The sequence below is a fragment of the Etheostoma cragini genome, chromosome 1 (genome assembly GCF_013103735.1).
Source record: "Etheostoma cragini isolate CJK2018 chromosome 1, CSU_Ecrag_1.0, whole genome shotgun sequence".
NCBI lineage: Eukaryota > Metazoa > Chordata > Actinopteri > Perciformes > Percidae > Etheostoma > Etheostoma cragini.
The window spans coordinates 2,802,613-2,824,550 of NC_048407.1; the positions used below are offsets into that span (position 1 = coordinate 2,802,613).

At 39.4% G+C, this 21,938-nt stretch overlaps 1 protein-coding gene and 1 long non-coding RNA gene across 3 annotated transcripts in view; one reads left to right on the forward strand and one right to left on the reverse strand.

The window, feature by feature from the left end:
- Positions 1-21,938, forward strand: part of si:ch211-186j3.6 (neural-cadherin) — a 302,735-nt gene that overhangs the window by 145,802 nt on the left and 134,995 nt on the right. For both annotated transcript variants that reach the window (XM_034874840.1, XM_034874848.1), the window contains exons 14-18: positions 2,526-2,653; positions 3,424-3,610; positions 9,846-9,989; positions 19,016-19,136; positions 20,352-20,514. In XM_034874840.1, the coding sequence (XP_034730731.1) occupies positions 2,526-2,653; positions 3,424-3,610; positions 9,846-9,989; positions 19,016-19,136; positions 20,352-20,514 (743 nt within the window). The remainder of the gene's footprint in view (positions 1-2,525; positions 2,654-3,423; positions 3,611-9,845; positions 9,990-19,015; positions 19,137-20,351; positions 20,515-21,938) is intronic.
- LOC117946643 lies at positions 1,113-15,470 on the reverse strand. Its single transcript, XR_004657066.1, has 3 exons — positions 15,315-15,470; positions 15,017-15,020; positions 1,113-1,133 (listed from the first exon to the last, which is right to left on the reverse strand). It is a non-coding gene; the product is annotated as an uncharacterized LOC117946643 (long non-coding RNA).

Consider the following 21,938-nt stretch of genomic DNA (forward strand, 5'->3'; position numbering starts at 1 on the left):
TTCAAATTTGGTTTCTGCTTTTCAGACAAACTTGTAATGGTTCAAAGTAACTGTTGCAAGAAAAGGGACATTTTGTCCATTTTTATTTGCCTAATACAGTGGAGGCTTTGATCTTGATGCCAACAGGACTTGGAAAAATAACCCCACAACAAATAGACACAATGAACTTGTTTTCATATATCCCCCGGAAAAAAAGTTAAAAACTAGGATGAAAACTTATCATCCAATATCCAGATGTTAAGACGGGAGTATACATTTCCACTTTTATTTCAATAACTTAAGGTCCAAATCAACCCCAGTCCAGATTGCTTCATGGCAACATCATAAAGAGGACAGCAGCTGCTCTTGGCATAAGGCCATTATACAATAACCCGTATATTTCACACTTTCTTTATTCACAACATATAAATTCACTTTTAAGAAGACTTTAGAAAAAAGACAGTCCGTAAGAAAAACGTGATTGTGAGATCACATAATTCAGTTCATAATCCACCACGTGTTTATGCATTTTTTCTTAGTGGCCGTTCAGACTGCAAACATCCTGGATTAAAACAACTCAAAGTGAGTTGATGGGCGGTTGCTTCAGGTACCGGTGAGACAAGAAATGTGATCCAGGAAGTTCAGTTTTATGAACAGGTAAAAGAGTTTGAAGACTCATTAGACACCAAAACTCTTCTTAGCAGTTTAGAATACTCTAAGGCAGATTTTACAACTCTTGAAGGTTATCGCAAAGACTTCAAATACTAAAAAGACTAAAAGGTTAACAGGAGTAATTTGGATTTAACATTACGAAGAAATCTACTAGGTAGGTGCAGTTGCACATGTTGAATGGCTGAAAGCATTCCTTGCCAAATGATAATTTTCTGTGTCCTGGCAAAAGCTAACTTTTTTTAGTGTTTGTTTCGCTTACATATTTTGCAGACGTGCAGAAGTAGTATCAGTTGTAGGAGCCCTTATCTCTACAGGACTTCTCCAAACAACAGTTACAAAGTTATTGTCTTTTTCATTTGAAAGTAGCAATTTCAAATAGTTACAAATTCCAATTCCAAATAGTAGGGATGCACCGATTCATTGGTATGCTAATGTTTTCGTCTCCACCAATGCTGTGGTTTTTAAAGATGCAGTAGGTAAGACTTATAAAAAAGCTTTCTGTCATATTTGCTAAAACTGACCCCATATTCAAGTAGTACTACATAAAGCAGGCAAATACAAAAAAATCTTCCTCCTCTGGCAGGGACGTGTCTAGGATTGAAAAACAGGGGGGCTTAGCCCTGAGGCTATGCAAAACATTCCCTTTCAAAATCTTACTTACCAACTCTGATGTTAGTTTTTAGATACATCACAACTGCATGGGGGGATTTACTTAGGCCAGAGAGTGTGCCCCTGCTGAGTTCTTCTTTAGGCTAAGACTTAGCCGCTATCTGTCTACCTTGTACATGTGTGGTAAAGTAATACCATTCCTAGTCTCTATTAGATAAGTTGCAGGTCAAAATAAGACTATTCAATTACAATGGGTGTAACGATACACGTATTCGTATTGAACCGTTCGTTACGAGGCTCTCGGTTATGTATTATAGGCATTACAATCCGAACGAGAAAGAGCTTAAATTGTGTGAAATATAATGTTCTTAGTTCCGCTGCACTCAGCAGAAATTAGGAAAATCCAACCTTTTAAGGACACCAATTTTCTTTTTTAATGAAATTATTGTAAATAAGTAAATGTTTTTCCTTAAAATACAGGGGGCATAAGTATATACCCCCCTATGTTAAATTCCCATAGAAGCAAGCAGATTTGTATTTTTAAAGGCCAGTTATTTCATGGTTTCAGGGTACTATGCATTCTGATAAAGTTCCCTTGGCCTTTGGAATTAAAATACCCCCCCCCCCACCGATGTTCTGCCAATAAATCGGTTCATCCCTGACAAATGTACAGCCTTTTAAAAGTTTTTTTTCCCAACAAAGCACTGACTCAGCTGACCTTGTGCTGATGTGAAAGCTATTCCAATGTATCGGAGATAATACAGCAGAAGCACGATCTCCCTTTTGTTTTGAGCCAGACTGCAGAAATTCTGAAAGCGTTCTATCAGCACATCTGAAAAGTCTGGTTATGGAATGTGGGGTTAAAAGATCAGAGATTTACAAGCGGTCCAAAACCTTGACCTTGGCTTTCAATGTAAATCTCAGAACCTAAAATGTAACCCTAAAATGCAACAGATGTCAACGCACTGCAGCTAGAAACATGTACAGTATACTCTGTGCATTTGTTGTTACTTATTGTGAAACTATGCTTACACAACCATTTTATCACTTGAACTAAGGGGGTAGCAGAAAGTAGGCAAAATAAGCTAATTGAACGGCAATAACCCTTAAATGATATTCACATATGTGGCTAAGCTGAAGAATGCAGCGCACTAGATATAATACGTACCCAAGCTTGTGCTCAAGTGATTCTCGGGAGCTTTATCTATCTATAATATAAAAAGGAAAAAATAACACTCTCTCTTCCTCTTCTCTTCCTTCTCTAGATGTAAATGACAACGTCCCATTTTTCACTTCCTCTATCTACGAGGCCTCGGTCACTGAAGGCGCAGAGTCCGGAACCCTGGTTTTCCAGGTTTTAGCCAATGACCTCGACTTGGGTCTCAATGGCAAGGTGAAAACACACAAACGCGTGCATGCATGTGCATGTACGCGCACACACACACACACACACACACACACACACATAGAGGCATGCACAAACATACACAAACACACAGGCATGCACAGACACACGCTGTGGTAACAGTGGTAATGTTGCTTTTGCATAGTCAGTTGAAATCAGTTCCTTTTGAATACATGCACTCAATCATTTTTTTAGTTTTGATGACTTAAAATGTGTTCTTCCTTGCTGTGTAAATAAGCTGTTTAACAGTGTATTACCACCTTTACCTAATCACCTGTAATATGCGGAGCTATTTTTTCATGGAGTAAACTCTCAAGTAGCATATGTTTTATCAAAGGAAAGACAAGTTTTAAAACAGAGCCTTAAATCACACCTTTATTTATATATATCTTATTTTCTTCTTTTTAAATCCATATTTGTTCTCCTTCTTTGACTTTCTGAAACCTTTGTCAAGTTGTGTAATATAGTGTCATGTAATGTTGATTTTTTACGGGTTTTCCTGGTTGTTTCCTTGGTATTTAGTTTCATACTTGTTAGAGTTTGTTATGTTTCTTTTCTTTTCCTTTATGTGTCATGAAATGTTTTAATATTGTCTGATTTAATATTTTTTTTTGGACCCCAGGAAGACTAGCTGTTCGACTAGGTGTCAGCTAATGGGGATCCTTCGAAAAAAACAAACTAAACTAAATCCTCACCCTCTATATCTGTTTTTGTCTGCTTAACCCCCCCCCACCACCACCACTACTATCACCACCCAGATCTCCTACTCCCTGCTGGAGGATCGTAGTGGCGACCACCAGTTTTTCCGTATTGACCCAGAGCTGGGATTCATCTACTCCCATACTGTGTTTGACCGCGAGACCAAAAGCTCCTACCTATTGGAGGTCCAGTCTGTGGATGGCTGGGAGTCTGCGCGGCCTGGCAAACATGGACAACCCAACTCCGGTGAGTGAGGCTGACACTGCAGTGAACAACCTGAAACTGAATTGATGGTTGAGTTCTGGTTGTTGAGGTGTTGGTGCAGTTTTTCCGGTATTGTTATGCCTCATGTACCTTGCACGGCAGCAGGATTCTCTCGTTATTGCGAGATCATGCCAGAATCGCGGGGTTCACATATCAAGTGAAAATCTTTTCAGGCTTCAAGTTTGTGCCTGAACTAACAACTTGCCGCACCAATCAGAGTCTATCTGCAGGAACGGGCGTGGTTTACGTGGGTGTGATGGCCGTATCTGTTTGTCTAAAACTATCATAGCAGCTGGGATAGACAGATGGTTCATCCAATCACATGCCAGGTATTTTTTTTGAAGCCTCAGTACCCAATGAAGGGTTCCCTGGTACTGTGAAATCGAGTGGCTGCAGTAGACAGAGGTGAAACTGTGGGTTACCTTAATTTCCTGTAGTTCACAAATATGTGAGAATTTCTCACAAAGGCAACCCAAAAGGTATATAGAGACATGAGACATCACCCCCATATGTGATGTGTTGAACACCTTATTGAACGGCTGCTGTCACAGCCCCCACTCCTCTCCCAAGGCTTTCCACCTGATTCAGGAATCTGTCTTTAGGGAATTGCTTCCATTAAGGAGTGTTGGTGAGGTTGGCCACTGATTTAGGGGATAAGGCCTGGCTAATGGCTGGGGTTGGATGGGGTTTAGGTCAGGGTCCTACCACACACACACACACACACACACACACACAAAGAATAGTCCCCACAAAGATAGTGACACATACATACAAAGTATGTGTCACTATCTTTGTAGGGACTCACAAAAACAACAGACGGGACAAAGTGATGCGTTTTCTGGTAAACTGGTAAACCAACGTATAACCGACTGCTATCTGTTGAGTTTTCCTCCCGTCCCTCTGTCCTCTTTGACTGTCTCCATCTAGAAACTAAGCTGGGCGGTGCAGGAACAACTGATTGGCTCATGAGCAGGCGGGTTTATGAAGCGGTAGATGCGCTATGCAAAAAAAAAAATGGAGCGTTCTATGAAATGTGGTTGCCCCTAATATAACTATACTATAGATCTAATATAAGTTGAAAGTCACTACAATTATGACAACATTATTTTGGTTGGGTGTACATTTTCCAATAAACGGGAGTTTTCAAAAAACCCACTGTGGTCTTCTTCACAGTAAAACATATTTAGTGATGTGGATACAACGCAATGTTATATCAATGGGAATGCTAATACAGCACAGGTGCCTTGACGGCCGTTATCTACCAGAGCAAATAGCAACGTAGATTTTGGTGTCACTGAAATGCCTGCTGTGCCCCTCTCTGATGCTAAGAAACAGACGGTAGAGACAACTGAAACATCACCGCATGTTAATGCTATTAAACACTACAATTGGCAGCAGATAACGTTAGCCTAACGTTAGCTAGCCCCTGGATTAAACACGAGCAAAATGCTAACTGGACTCCAACAACTGTCAGTCTAGGTAGTAAAGACGTGTCACCTTTTTCAGCCCTTTTGAGTTTGCAGGTATTATAGCTGCATGCTTGATGTTCTGAACCCACTAATTGGACTGTCCACATACTTTTCTAACAGAATACAGTATATCAGGAGATACTACAGTCACTTAACTAAAGACTTTTACCCAGCAGTTGATGGATTTGGAATGGAACATACTTTACTGTCATTGCACAAGCTTGTGTACAACAAAATTCTGCTGTGCCGTACCTGAATATAAAAGTAACTAACATGTAGTCTAACATGCACTCTAACATACATACGTATCCCAATCATTAAATATATGATCAAGCTTTTTAAAAGCATGGAAAAAGCATTGCACGGGTTGTATCATTGCACATCTAGTTAACGACACCCAGGCGGGGAGATGATTGATTTTTCTCAAATCAGTGATGAGTTTTGGATTAAAAACTGTCCTTCTGTCTGGAGGTTGGAGCTTTGATTGCTCTGCTGTGGCTTCCAGAGTGTAACAGACAGAACAGGGCATGACAGGGCTGGGTCGCATCTGCCAGGATGTTGTTAGCTCTGCAGAGGCAAGGGGTCCTGAAGGTGTACTCCAGAGAGGCACGGGGATTCCAATGATTTTTTCCACAGTTTCTATGACTCTCTGGAGACACTTTTTTAACAATCAGCCTCTCCACTATGACCATACCAGGCAGTCAGACGGTATGTCAAAATGCTTTCAATGGAGCAGTGATAAAAGGCTCTAAGCTTTTCTGCAGACAGTATGTTCTTTGCCAGTGTCCGTAAGCTGTAGAGCGGCTGGTGAGCCTTTTTAACCAGGGCAGAAGAGTAGATTGTCTAGACTGGTTTATTGGAGCATAGTCTCTTCTAAGTCTCCAGAAAAACCTGAGTTCTTTTGTCTTTTTAATGTTCAGTGTGTGGTTATTGTCCGTGCACCACTCTGTCACCCTGTCTATTTCCTCTCTTTGTTTCATTGGGGTTTGAAATAGGCCAGCACTATTTAGGGAAACATATGAATCACGATTTTGTGGCTTAGAATTGATATCACGATTCTTTGCCACAATTTTTTGGACCATGACAAAACAAAACAAATTGGCAGTACCAAACAGATTTTTTTTGGGCTACTATAGCATATTGTGCATCACCATTGTGTTATGATCAATGTACTATAGGAAGGGAATGCCAAGGAAGAGAATGGGGGGCGTTGCTGCGCTTGGAAGCGCTTTAAAACCTTTTTTATACAGTCTGTTTAAAACTCCCAGAAGAAAGTAGTAGCGTTTGTGATGCAGTCAGCTCGTAAAGTGAAATGAGAATCAAACTCATAAAAAATGAAGGTATTTTAAAATTAAATTGTGAACATCAGGGTGAATCGAGATCGCAATTTTATAACGATTAATTGTGCAGGCCTAGTTTGCAATCATTAAAAATCAAAAATGAAAGAATACATATTTAACCCGAAATGTGAGCAAAATGTATGTAGACCAAGACCACCACCGAGGAAAAGTTGCCTGATTGTTTTATGACCTATGTGATGTGTTTCTGGGACATGATCTCTGCCTATTGAATTAGTAGCTTTCATGTAAAAATGCAAACAGATTGATGCAATTGCAGAAATGATTCAGATTCTGTGGATACTAGAGTTGTAATAGTATATATAATGGTGGTGGTTTCTGTTACACTGACTGAAAATGAGGACACGCGCAAAGAGGGAGAGAGCTGTAGACAGCTGCTCTGTAGACTTCAATTAAGGCTCCAAATCTTCATTGAAGGCAGCAATAAACTCCGTTTTCCTCTTTCTGCCTCTTCCCCACATCTGCTCATCTCTCCCTACTGAATGACCAAAGGCCATTTTTCTCTTCTAGTCTCTCTCTCACTCTCTTCTCCCATCTCTCCATTTCTCTCTCATTTGCTGCCAGATGAAATGCATACATGCTCGGTAGAACAGAGAGACACAGAGAAATGAACAGATGTTGAGGCAGATGGGTCAATGGACAGAGGTGTTGAAAAAACAGCAAGAAAGACCAGGATATATCTTTAATAAATCTGATCATAGATTATGAACAGGTCCTCTCTCTAGGTTTGGCTCACTGACATTTGTGGCAATATAAACAGATGTTAAATATTAAGCAGAGCAGAGACTGTACTGAAGCTGTGGGAGTTATTTAATTATCTTTGCTGTGTTATGAATATTGAATGAGGTGCCATGAAGAAGGAGGGGTGACAGGCAAATTAACAGATATTTAACACAGAATCACACATTAAAAGACTCAGCGAGTGGTAAAAATGAAAAAACTTAATTCATAGAGTATCACTTTCATAAAATGCTGCACAACAAGATGAATTACAACAAATGAAATACAAAAATACAATATTATTAATCTCTGATATAACAATTTCCACAGGGAAGTAATTTCACTTTGGAGTGACTGAATTTTACTCTTCAATCAGTTGAACCTGTAACAAAAACAATCACACCACAATTTCAAGAGCTGCTGTTCTTAAAACGTTTCTCTGAAGCAAAAATTAAAAATACAGAAATGATAAAAGCATTACAACATACCACGGTGGCATCTTGTGTTTCTCATTAAAAAGAAGGCAGAATACCAAAACGATCCCCTCAATTGCTGATGAAATGGGGGATTTTTTTTCTCCATTGATTTGAGAATTTGATCATTAATAATTCATTTTAAATGATAGAATTGATATAAATCTGATTTATCCCCCGACGCTTTTCAAATCAAAGGCTCTTCTTTCTCCTCCTATTCAACTTCTTTTTGTTAAAGTTGATCTCATTCAGCTCCCATAGCTCTGATCTAGTAAGAAATAATTTTGACTAATAAATGGTTGCACTCTGAAAATCTCTTCTGAATACTTGTAACTTTAATCGGGCTGCCACTCCCCGGTATCAAGTACCAGATGTTATCTCCCTGTGAACCTCTGTACATAACCAGGCTTAAAACAAAAATAGCTATGAGAGAATCTGAGAGTGCTCGCCTCTGCCAAGGCCAGTGATGCATTCACGTGCTCCTCGGAGGGTCCCATTCTTAAAGTTGGATAGTTGTTGGACGCTTCAAAAGGAAGAAATGTTGTACAGTATTTTTATGCTCAGAACATTTAAGCCTCACATTTATATGTTTCCAGTACAATCAAGAGCAAAGGAAACATATCAGGTAAGTCATGTAATATGATCAATTTTCCAATTATTCCACATTCTGTATTATACACCACATGAATACTGTTTTCTGCTGGTTGCAAAATAGTCCGCCACATGCAAACTGCTCTTATGCATCAGTGTTGGTTGCCGGTCTTCAAAAGAAAAAGTCACAACAATGGCCCTAAACTTATGAATGTAACAACAACAAGCTTATTTTAGTGCTGAGTCTCTGTCCTCATACGTCCCTTTACGTTATATTAGCGTTTCTTTAAACCAGTCACAATCATTTTGTGCGCTGCTAAGCACAGAGCGGAAGGCCACAATCCCTCTGCAAAATAGCCCCGGGAAGGAACTTGTTTTGGTTTAGTCGTCAACCGAAAACTCCGATTGGACAGATACTCTAGCTAGCTGTCTATATTTACCCTGCAGAGATCTGAGGACCAGGTAACCATAGTCCTCAGAAATCCACCAGAGGTTAGAACGGCAACACAAAGAAAGAGGAAGGGGACGTCAAAGGAGCAATTATGGAAGGGAAGCGTTATAAGGCTATATGAACATAGCATCTGTCAACAATAAAACATTACTTAAAAGCCACAAGGTGGCATCTGAAAAAACTATTCAAAGAAAAAGATAAGAAGAAGTACAAGATGGAAGGCGTGATCATATTTGCTGCATTTGACTTTGCACATCTACACATGGTGACATACATGCATGCCAGGCACCAAGTTGCAATTTACTGACAGCAAAATCGTGTTACAAAAAGAACCTTGATAAAACCTGTTTTCACAGTCAGTTAACAACTACTTACTAACCTGCTACTTACAAGGTAGTGTGTGGGGTGGGGCTGGGGGTGTGATTTTTACACATGCCGTACGTCTGTGAAAGTGTGAAAACATGGATGAGTGGGCAGCGATAGCAGAAGAGAAGGATGATTTGGGGATGGCTGCTACATCTGCTTATCCACTGCTTATTTGTTCTTCCTCCATTTATCCTTTCATTCGCTCTCTGACAGATTCTCAACACAATGTTTTGTCATAGTTGCATGCATCTTCTATCTGTGCCATGAACTGTATACCATCTCCTCCACCCTGGCATGAATAATTTATCTCATCTTGGAGCGTGTATTGGAAATTGCGCTCGTTTTGATTCAGATATCAAAGGAGGCTTAGTATGTTAGGTTGCTCAAGTATGAAACCTTACACTCATGCCCCCAGGATGTTTTGTACTCTTCTTCAACCCGTGGTTGAATCATGAAGGAAACAGGAATAGCCAGATTTATAGGTAAAATAGACAGAAATTGTTGAGACGGGTGACACATGTTATAAAAAAATGATACACACAGAAGAAAAGCAAACTGGATGTTATTTTTGTTTCTGTTTCTCTGCATTAAGAATCTACTTTTCTATGTATATGTATATGTGTGTGTGTGTGTGTGTGTGTGAAAAGTGACTAAATTGTTGCTATTCAAAGAGAGATAGACAGATGTTCATGTTCACATTGACAGAATAAGAACAACCTCATGTTTACACTTGCCTTTCTCTTCTTTCTCTCCCTTTCTCTCTCTCACACACTTTCCTTTTATTTTCAGACACTGCATATGTCCGTGTTTTTATAAGTGACGTGAACGATAACAAGCCAGCATTTGCACAGGCATCCTATGAAGTTGATGTAGATGAGGATGCTGACGTAGGCTTCGCCATCCTCACTGTTGGTGCCAACGATGGGGACGAAGGTGAGTGGCATAGATAACAAAGTGTGTGTGTGTGTGTGTGTGTGTGTGTGTGTGTGTGTGTGTGTGTGTTTGTGTGTGTGTGTGTGTTCCCTGGAATGGGGTGTGACATAGATACAGAGTGGAAAGCGTGGGAGTGATGGTGGTGCTATACTGTAAATCCGTTACCAAGCACATTGCTTACGTGTTTCTCTTTTCCCTCACTCAAGAAAAACTTCACTTTTCACTTCACTGTTTCACCCTTCTGAAGAGAAAATAGTTTTACTTTGCACTTAAAAACATGATGAGAAGTCATATAAACTGCAGCAATATGTGAGTTTAAATCAGCCACTCTAGACGCACCCATTCAATATAACCTTTCGATGTGAGGCAAAGAAATAAGCTCTCAAGAAAGATGAAATGTGTACACCAGTAAGGTCTTTTTTCACTTTGGTCAAACATTTCTTATAGTTAAAATGTTGTTGAATGCAGCTTCTACATAGCCTTGAAATATTCCTCCGACAACTTCTGTTTTTATTAGGGCCCGAGCGCCGACATCGGCAAAGTCCCTATTGAAACTAAAGGAATTGTTATTCTTTTTCCTTCGTCAGGCAAAGGAATTGCCTTTTTGAGGGGCTTAACATACTCAAAAACTCACTGGCAGTCACATCAAGTCTGTTGAACATGTACCTATTTTGAGGGATTTGGGACACAAAAATGTGTTGCTAGCGCCCCCTACAAAGTTAAAAACATTGAGCCCCTTCAGTACGTTTAACGTCGACTCACAAAACTTGGTACACATTTGTAGCATGTCGAGACGTACAAAAAGGCTAATTGGAGCTATACCCTAAACCCAACAAGAGGTCCGCCATTTTGAATTTCAAGTTTGGAATTTGTTCAATTTTGGCAATTTCCGCATGTTGTGCTTTAACGAACTTTAACAAACTCCTCCTAGAGATGTCATCTGATTGACTTCATATTTAAAAGCTATTAAAAGAAAAGCTTTTCGCCATAGGACATGGGCGTGGCAGGGTGACCATTTTCGCCATCGAAACAGGAAGTGGATGTAACTAAGTGTACATTTTCCAACTTGCTCCTAGAGATTTCCTCCGATGGACTTCAGCGTTCGTCTGTACCATCTCAACACCTTAAAGATGAAAAAATATTAAAAGAAAAACTTTTTGTCCAACAGTGTGGCTGTGTCTTGGTGGCCATTTTGAGCACTTGTCAATAAACTAAGAAGTTGTGGTAACTTTAGTGCACATTGTCCAAATTGGCCGAAATTTCTCTTGATTGACAAGAGTCCAGGCCTGAGGACATTTGTAGGCCAAAGCTGACTTTTTGTCATAGCATCCCCCGCTGACAACAGGAAATCAGCCTTATATGACAAACATCAATTGATTCACATACAACTTATAATGTGTGGTCTACATGTGATACTGAGGCGCCCCCTATACTTCACTCAGGCCACCCCCCTTTTTATAACATTTGAACCATTTAAGGTAGGGTCTTGTGTGAGGTATAATTGAACTCAGCAAGGAGTTCTCTTTTTATTGGTGACAATTTGCAGTATCTGAGTGCCGTGCAAATTTCCGGTCTTAAGGCGTGGCGTCTGCCAGTAGCCCTGTTGCGCTGCCTGAAGCTTTTACTTATTTTTTATTTTCACTTTCAATGGCAAACTGGCAACATTATAAAATTATACAAAGTTCGAGTATGTGGTGCTCAGTTTAGTTAAACTATTAGTCATTCCATTCACTTGAAGTCCATTGTTGGACACGCTTCCACATGGCTGCACTTCATAAAGAACTACAATTCCATGAACTATAATCTCTTATGTGAAGGGTCCATTTGCTATTCCTATTGTCTAACATATCCATTCAGTTTCTTTTCTCTTGAATAGAGTTATAAACAACACAAATAAAATATAAAACTTGGGCATCATGTAGAATTTAGTAAGTAAGGTATTTTTTCCATTTAGACTTATTACACACCCTTTATTAGTTACATAGGGGCTAACTGGATGACCTTTCCAATGCACTTACCTTTAATAAAGCATTAATTATGGATTTGAGACCTTGCCAAGATCCTGACAAAGACATAACGACATAACGGTTTGTGTTAGAACCTGGAGAGACACTCGGCTGCCATGGCCAGAGGCAATTCAATCAGGAGAGATTTCTTTGCAAATGTGCAAAGATGTATTGTACATAAGCATAATATGAAACTTACAGAGTCTTTGGGGATTAGACTCCATCATAGCCTAGACTGGTGATGTTGGCAAATAAACCCAGTGACCGAACGAAGAAGCTGTCTGCCGGAACGGGACTTAGGGTGCCGTGGTTGATAATGACCAGCGGTGTAAGGGGAGGAGGAGGAGGGTTGCACGTTTGCCTGAAAAGACAGCTGGTAACAAGTGAGATGAAATTCAAAGCAGGATGTCGTGCTGTGATTGGATCATGAATTTCGTGGCCAATTTTTGGTTGGTTTTCTGAAAAGTGAACAGTTGAACAGTTTTTGGAAGAGATACTGGTGATTGAAGTTATTTAGAAGTCTTTCTGAAAGAATTTGAGCTCCATATGTCAGCTTATGACAGAAAAGACAAAACCATAATTACTCTAGGGAATGAAAACATTCTCTCCAAGCCTTGCACTACCCTACACTATCAAAAGGCATCTAGTAGCTGTGGTAGAACTGTGATTGGAAAAAAAGACCTGCTAGTTATAGATCCACATGTGTCATTGTAGGTGACTGGGGGCTTCCGTAACAAAGGGGTGGCAGCAACAGACGTCAAGATACAGTGTGTGTAGCAAATGTCCTAACTATAAACTGCTTCAACTCATTATCGCTAATGGCTCATGTTGAACCTTGTCTTCAAGGGACCAAGCTGAACACACCACTGCTGCTATTGAGGCCCCTGTGGTGGTGGTGGTGGACGAGTGCTTTTCGTCGACGTGCTGCCTAACATACTCTATTTCCTGCACCGGTAGTTCAGGCTGAATTGGTACAAATGTTTACCTTCCACTACCAGACCCCACTTTGTAGATTAAATGGAGGACATCTGGGGCCCATTATGTGCCTGTTATGGTTCACTAATTCTTCCTGTAAGCATGTTGGTGCCGGTCTGAATGATGGAACCAGTCAAACATTCACACTTGTAAATGTCTAATTATTTCTCATTTCTGGACAGGAACGATAATCTTTACATTTCAGCTCACCTCCCTCCCTCCCTCCCTACTCTTGATTGACGTTACTAAGTAGTAATATTCAGAGCCAGCACATGGACATTTTTACTATTGGTTCTCGAAACACAGTGTGTGTCTGGCCTCGGTGTCCCTGCCATACACACACACGCAGAGCCACTGGTGATGTGTCCATTGTGAAGTGGATCAATTTGTCTTGGAAATAGAAAAGCAGAAAAAAGTGCTCAAAGTAAATAAGAGGGAGAGAGAAGGATGTATTTTTGTACGTGAAGATGAAGAGAATGAGGGAGGGAGGAGGGAGAGAGGTTCAGGATATCTCTCATATTTTATTTTTGTATGCATTCATTATAGAAGAACGCAGAGGCCTGCTGTGTGCACCTCACACAATCACTAATCAGCCAAACACAGGATCAAGATCATGAGAGAACAACTGTCTGCTTACTTAGTTGTATGAGCGTAAGAAACCTGCTGGAGCCCCTAATAGGGTTACTCTACTAAGGGGCCGTTCAGTATTTATGGAGTAGACCACCGGAGGAAAATAGTTGAGGATCATGTCTTTTTATTCTTTGTTGAGGGCAGGGTCATCCAATTTTTTTTAGTCTAGGAAACTGGGAACCATATTCTCAGAAGCCAAAGCACTGCTACTTGGGCGGAGTGATTAGCGCAACACCTGAAAAGCACCGGTGTTATTCTCTGCTCCTCACCACGGGGCTTTTCATGTGATATGAGCGAATCGCTCCGCCTAAGTAGCAGAAGCAGCAGTGCTTCGGCTTCTGAGAATATAGTTCCCAGTTTGTATAGCAGATGGCGGCGTCTCATGTGACCTGTACACTCTGTGACTATACAAAAAATGAATTGCATGTTTGTGTTATCATAGCTTTCCAGCATACATTATTACGATAATTATTATACATTATAAATCAGTGAAAACAAGCATTATTGTACATTGTTTTTGTTGACTGTAAAAAGGCTGCTTACTGTGCTTCGCTATGCTACACATGCAAATTTCATAACACAACAAATTTAATCCACGTCATATATACGGCATAGCTTCTTAGGCAGTGGTCTGTTTCAGTTTGTGTGTGTGTTTGTGTGTGTGTGTTTGTCTTTCACTGCCTACTCTTTTGTCTGTATACTCCAGTTTCAGAACAGTACAGTACCTCGGGAAATGGCAGGACTTTTCAAAAGTACTGTACTGGGAAAAAAACATTAATTTTCTCTCCAATTTGTTTGTTTGTTTTAATCGTTGTATTTCCCCTCAGAGCTGCTTCTTTTGTCCTCTGGGTCTCAGCGTTTTTTATAAATACTTAGGAGAATGAGACAATTTGTAAAAACAGCGACGCAATTGCATATATCCCTAATGTCTCATTTAAAATGCCAAAACAGACAGACGGTGGAAAACGATCTGGATTAGTGCATTCTCCTCTCTCCTTCCTTGACTTTCATCTTGCTAATAAGCTCATTTCGTCTTCAGAGGTTTCTCCTTTCCATTTCATATTAACATGAGAGGTTGTAGATGCAGTAGTGATTGAGATGCAGACCTTCACTTTACCAGTAATTGCATTGAGGGGGAACCGTTTGTTGATCAGCATGTAATAGTCTTTATTAAAGATGCTTTGCACAGTTAAAAAGAAGACATTTTTTAGTGAGGTGGGGAAAGAATGTTTGAGATTATGGGGGGGAACTTTGCAGCAATATGATTTTAGATTGCTTTGAACAACGGGTTATTAATTATTCAATGGGAAATGACTACATACTGTTTGAGCATTCTTGTAATTTTATCGACATTGGAGAGACATACTAGCAACACTTTGCTGCTTTAAGTCCTAGAATCTTCAATTCTAAGTTTACTTGTCTATAATGCCCTGCTGAACATCCTCATTAAGGCTGACCCTGGCCTATATATTGTGCAGAAAACATGTGAATGGTACTTATGGGAATCTCTGCATATCTGTTGCTGTTCAATATTAACTCCATCAAATAGAATTTGCATTCCTCTGCTTCCCTTTACTGTAGCTGTGGCTACTTGTACTTGCAATGGATGATCAGAATTAGTTTTAATGGCTGAGTAAGATTGTATACACATACAGGGAATTTGTTGCTAAAAGTCGTACACAGAAATAGACATACGGCTGAAAAAAATGAGAACAAAGCTAGCCTGGTTGACACAAAACCCTTCTCAGTTGTAACTGAGAGTGGGTCTGGGCAAGGTTCATTCACAGGTCATTTCCAAAGGGGCGTCACCAATAGCCACCGTTCAAATGCTATTCAACCAATCAGACCAACGATTCTGGTGATGTAGCAGCGACAGTAACATCGACGGGTTGCTGCGCTCCAGTGGCCTTCATGTTGCCTAGAAATAGAAAGTAGAGCCCTAGTGGCAGCAAATGTGGTTGATGTGATCTGGTATGTCAGGCCAGCCGTCATGTTGAATGTAAAAGCTGAAAAACTGATTGCCGTCGCTGTGCTATTGTCATCGTGTAAAGTGCCTCGATTTGGAAACATTGGAAATGGACTTGAATGGGCTCTTGGCCAGACTGACTTGCAGAGCCAGACGTTCATCAGGGTTTTCCCAGGCTACAACTAACTTGAACAAGGCAAACATTAATATTTGACTACTATGTACAGACATATAGCCTAAGTTTGGAAATAAAAAAGTGAAAGAAAGAAAGATCACTTTTAACATAAGAGTTGTTCAGGAATATTCAACACAAACTTACAACAGCGTTTCTATCATAGAACACAGACACACTTGTCATCTTCAATTTTAAATGGAGCTCAGGGTTGTTTCCCAGACAAGTATGGTAATCAAGATTAAAACTAAGCTTGTGGACACAGACACAATGTTGCAATGCTTCAGCCCCCAGGACCTTGCAGGTACCCCATGTGAATGCCTTTGTGTTTCTGCTTCTTCATTAGGTCAGCAATGGAACCGCCATATTGCAAATTGCAATTAGAATATTTTTATTAATCAGTCATTGTTATTGTTATATTTCCCCCCTGCCTTGACTTTTTCTAAGCGCATATCCTGCAGAGTCCTAAAATGTCATAGAATAAAGTTTATAAAACCAAATAAACAGGTTTCAAAATGGCCGTACAGTTTAGTGTGAAAATAACTGCAACATAGAAAGTCATTTATGTGCCAATATTCACTCACATGCACTTATAATCACACTGAGGTATGTAGACCCACAGTATTCATCCTGTCATATGTGTAAAATATCAGAAATGAAAGTGAAAGTAATCACATTCAGTGGGTTGCTACTGTTCTCTGGCTTTGAATCAATCTTCCACCCTAAAACACAATTTAAATGCCATTATTATTAGCTTTTTGACGATAAAAAAGACAGAATTGCTTGAAGTTCAAATGGTAATTCATTTTCTGAACCTACAGGCCCAGCAGCAGACTTACTGTGGTGTCAAACAGATTCATCGATTAAAATAGGCTGATTGATTCATGTGTGCTACTTAAAATCATTCTTACTGATTTGAAAATAATTGCTATGCAAGTAAACATGGTTGGTCTCTAGTGGTAGGGTGAAGTGAGTTATTATAATCCGATATTTTCTAAAATGTCAAATGATCTTTTTTGCTGATGTTTCTATTATGCAGTAGGCCTTATTGTTTTCTGAAGGGGGATCTATATCAAATTGACACACATTCCTTTATTTTTTGTTTCTAATTTTGTGTTGCAAACATGTTCTATTTTGTCGGTGACACCAAAGCGAATTATTATCGGTTCAAATGTCATAGTTTTATGTATTTCTATAGAAACCTGTGACTGTTAAATGTATTGGCTCTTACATTTGTGTTTGGAATGTGTCTTGTCTGAAACTGCTACCTAACTTAAACGTATAACATGCAATGCTTTTCTCAAAAAAACAATGTTTAGACCACTACAGAAGCAATCCCTCTTGACTGTGACCTAGTAGAAGTGTGTAGTGGTGTCTCTATCTGCAGAGACCCTGTCCTCTTCCTGGATTCTCTCTTTTCTTTTTCTTTTCCTGTGTGTGGGAGGTTCCTGGGTGGTAACAAAGAGCCTTTGGGCCCCCGGTGGCCGTGTTACCTCCAGCCTATAACAATGTGCAAGGTGTGTAGCACGCTGTCCTTAGCAGCTGCCACTTTTGCCTCTCAGCATCTAGAACATAATCACTGTGAAACAAGATAAGAAGAGCTTTGTATTCCTCTAATTAGTGCTTTGTACAGTGTTCCCTTTTCTTCATTCACTCTTTAGCTCGCTCAACCACCGCTGCTCTCTCTCTCTCTTTCTCTCTCTCTCTCTCTTTCTGGCCGTTGAGTCGGGGAGGCGAGGCCAACTTAAAACGTTGTGCTTACAAAAGCCATACTCAGAAATTGTACCTTTAAATAGAAGATATGTTGTGGTTTAAGTGCATGGATGCTAATTAGTGAGCAGATGACCAACTGTATTGTCTAAAGATGTCAGTTGAACATTGACAGTTTTGTCTTTTTTATCTGTGACATTACCAAACAGCAGGGGTGAAATATAAAAAAGCACAAATAATTAGTTACTTTACTTAAGTAAGTTTTCCCCCCCCCTGTCAAAACGTGTTCTTAAATCGTTTGCAGTCGGTTGAAAGCCTTCAGCAGCAGCTACTGCACTGGCGTCAGTCCGCCTACCGGTACTGTGGCTACCAATACTCTGCTTGGTCATATGTGAAGCATCTGTTCACATAGTATTAATATGAAACCTGTATATTTATCTTAAAAACACTCCACGTCCTCCTTAGCCGTGAAGCTACTATGTCTCCAAGTCTGTGTGTTCTCACTAGATAAATCTGTGCAGCATTCACTGTCACCTGGGAAATAATGCAAAGAGGAGCTTCATGCAGCTCACCCTGATAGAGACAGAACAGAATTCTAAGTCAGAATGTAAACTGGGCCACAGATGGTAAGCACAATTACATTAACCTAAAACTAACTTAATTAAAATATCACATCCCATACTGTTTTTTTATTATCAAAATATAGACACTAAGCAAATAAATTTTTAGATAGATAGATAGATAGATAGATAGATAGATAGATAGATACTTTATTCATCCCAAAGGACATTTTAGGCATCCAGTAGCAAGACAAACACAACACAACACATATACACACATATATCACATATGTACACACATATATCACACATACCTAAGAATAATAATAAAAATAAAAATTTAAAATTCAAAATCACTCACAGAAATGCAATGACCATGATAAGGTGAGATACTATGGTACTTAGAATGCAAGTACTTTTACTTAAGTAGAGTTGTCATTATGGTACTTCTACTTTTACTAAAGTAAATATAACTCTGGTTATTTGTACTTTTACTTAAGTACTTAGATTCAGTACTTCCTCAACCACTGCCCTCTTCAGTGAGTTTATTGCTCCTGCAGATCCCAGCGTATTAACATCCACTGCAATTCAAATTGTTGGGCAGGCTTAAGTGTTTCTGTGCACAGCTCTAAAATGTTACTTCTTCATAGATTTCTTTTTTTTTTTAGAAGATGCAATTCAAATTGCAATTCAAGTAACGATCGTTGTCGTTTGACTACTCATAACAATCAGATCACACCAAACACTCAATATCAGATTCCAGATAAAGCCGGCCGATGCTATCTATCTTATTCAAGGTGGACAGATTGGTGGATTGGCAGAAACAGACAGCAATGGACTAATTGAGGACTTCCAATCCACTACAGCTCTGTCAGGGTACAAATACAAGACTTAAGCTCCTGGCTCCACAGCTCCAACAAGAATTACTATCCATACTCTGCTTGACTAAGGTTCATTCATACCAACTGAAATACATCATTCAAACTCCTTCTTCTCTCATTTTGCAGGTGGAAACGCAAAACTGCGCTACCAGATAACGTCAGGGAACACCGGAGGGGTGTTTGACGTGGAACCAGAGGTGGGCACTATCTTTATTGCCCAGCCCCTGGACTATGAACAGAACAAAAGGTAGGGACCAATCCGTTGAGACACTTTTTGAGTTTACTTTTTGACTCAAGTCAATGCTTGTCCAAGGTTTTGTCACCTCTAAAATATGGTGGTATTCCCCATGTTGTGTTACTTGTTTTATTTCTTTGTCTGGCTCAGACTTCTTAAAAAAAACAGTCTGTCTGAGAAGCTGTATGTGCTATTCTCCCTTTCCTCCATAGAAAGGCCTCCTGGTGTACTGTGTGAATAAGTGGTACGCTAGATAGACTTAGACTTAAACTTCTCTTTAATAATCCTTTTGGGATGACTCCCGCAAGGAAATTGAAATATCCAGCATCTGTTTTTAGCAAGAAGAATGAAGTATAGAGAGAAAAAGATGAAGACAGTATAGAGATAACAGTAATAACAGTAATAATAATAACATTACAAATAAAATAAAAACCTTTGGTTATAAAAAAGACATAAAAAGACATTTATCATAAATTATCATGAAGTGTCAGTTTCGAGTCAAGTGTAAAAGGGTGCAGGTATGGATGTGAGTCCAGGTGTGTGTGGGTATGCTGTGGGTACGTGTGTGGGTACACAGCATAGAAGCTCTTTTGTTGTCCTCTTTCCTCACTAAATCGCCAACTCAAGACTTCTCTCAAAAGCCACCAAAATTACACATGACTGTTCCCACCCTTGTCACCCACTGTTTGAACTCTTGTCCTCAGGGAGACGTTACAGATGTCTAAAAACAAGTACTAGTAGATTTAGGAATAGTTTTTCTTCCTCTAAGCACAACAGTCTTAAATGAAGCTAAACATTTGTAATGATGCAGTTTGTGCTGTTACTCAGCCCATTATCCACATGAGAATATTTATTATCCACTTAGTGTGTAAGTGGGCAGGTAGTTTTTTTATGTTATGGTTAGAATGCGCTTAGATATATTCGCTGTGTGTGTGTTTGTGTGTGTGTGTGTATGCTTGTGAAATTAATGTGTTGTGAGATGAGTTGTATGTATATGTGTGTATATCTATATGTGTGTGTGTGTGTGTGTGTTACAGTGATCATGCACCTTACTAGAGTTTCTCTACAATTTTATTTTATTTAAATTCAATGACAATAAAGGCAATTCAATAAGTCCTATAGCTTTAAACTCCACGTCTACCACTATACCTCAATAGTTTCAAGAAAGTTTTTTGTTTTGTTTTGTAAAGCCAACTTGGATCTTATTTTTTGCAAATCTTTGCTCAGGTACAAGCTTCATGTCCTGGCTTCAGATGGGAAGTGGGAGGATTACACAACAGTGACGGTGAACGTGGTCAACAAGAATGACGAGGCTCCGGTGTTCACAGTTAACGAGTACTACGGCAGCGTGACGGAGGAGCTGGACGGCTCACCGGTGTTTGTGTTACAGGTACAGTCCACTCCTCATTCAGCTGCATGATAGAGCTTGTGACAGGTTTTGCAGTCAACTGTTTACTTAGCATATGGATTATCTGTTCTATCACATGCAATTGATCATTCACTAAAAATCTAATCTAACCTGTTTTGTTTGTCAAACATATTCAAGCTAAGCAGCATGTATTTTGCAAGAATGGAATGTTTCCTTTTTGCTTATCATTCTGGGAAAATTCTGACTACTTTTACACAGCAACACAGTCTTTCAGCACAGTATGCATGCATGTAATAGTCAACAGTCCCCAGCTACAAATAAAAAGCCATTTTGTCTACATCTGCCTGTAATCAAGGACCCATTCTTCCAAAAAATACTAAAACTGTTTAGTGGCAAATCTTCCTGTTGTAAAAATGGAAAGTGTGCCAGTCATAGCAAAAGTAACAAAGGGGAATTGGGCTTTATGAATGATCAGTTGCACACCAAAGTAAAGACCTCAACTGTTATGAAACAATCCGCTCATGATTGTTTTGTGGTCCCTATCTTATTACAGAGTCAAATGTGAAAGCAGTTATGAGATCTCAGAGAATAAAGTGACACAAAGTAGGGTTCAGTTCAAAACGTCCTGAAGGTTAAATGACACACACACAAATATATACATTTTCTAACAATCACTCCATTCACTTTGATGATGTGAGGGTAGAAAGATAAAAAGGAGGTTCCATAGGAAAGGAGGATTGGTTTAAGGCGGGTCCATGAAGATGCATATTCTGGATTGTAGGAAAAGGTTAATAAGGGTTTAATAAGGCGATTCTCTCTAGAACAATCCAATGCTTGATTCTGATAAGTTACTGTCTCCAGACATGTACAAATCAGAAAACATAGTGACTAAAAGCGGATGAGATAATGGACAACAACTTAGAGTTTAGGCAGGAGTACAGAAAAAAAGCTTACAAAAATGGCACCAAAAAAAACAATCTAATAAGACATACATAAAATAATTAAGCAAAACACACATAGGCTGTTAATCTACTTTACCACATCACATCTGACAACCTCATGTTTCATGTTCTAAGAAGCCAATTCAATTCAATTCAATTTCATTTTAATTTTATTTATATAGTGCCAAATCACAACAACAATTATCTCACAGCGCTTTTCATAAAAGAGCGGGTCTAGACCGTACTCTGGGATGTTCTCCTCCTTCAAACATGACTGGGCGTCTGACATGGAAGATCACTGTGAGAGGAGGTGACTCAGCATGTTTAAGGATTAAGCATGGTATGACTCCACAGTAAAACCCCAGTAGAATAAGAGATTTCATTAAAACTTGTGTGTGACAAATACTGTATTTGTCCAAATCTAACAAACTCAGATTTATATGTGTATTTTTTTAATTTACACATGGAAATATACTTAAAAATTGTGGATAATCGGTTTAGAAT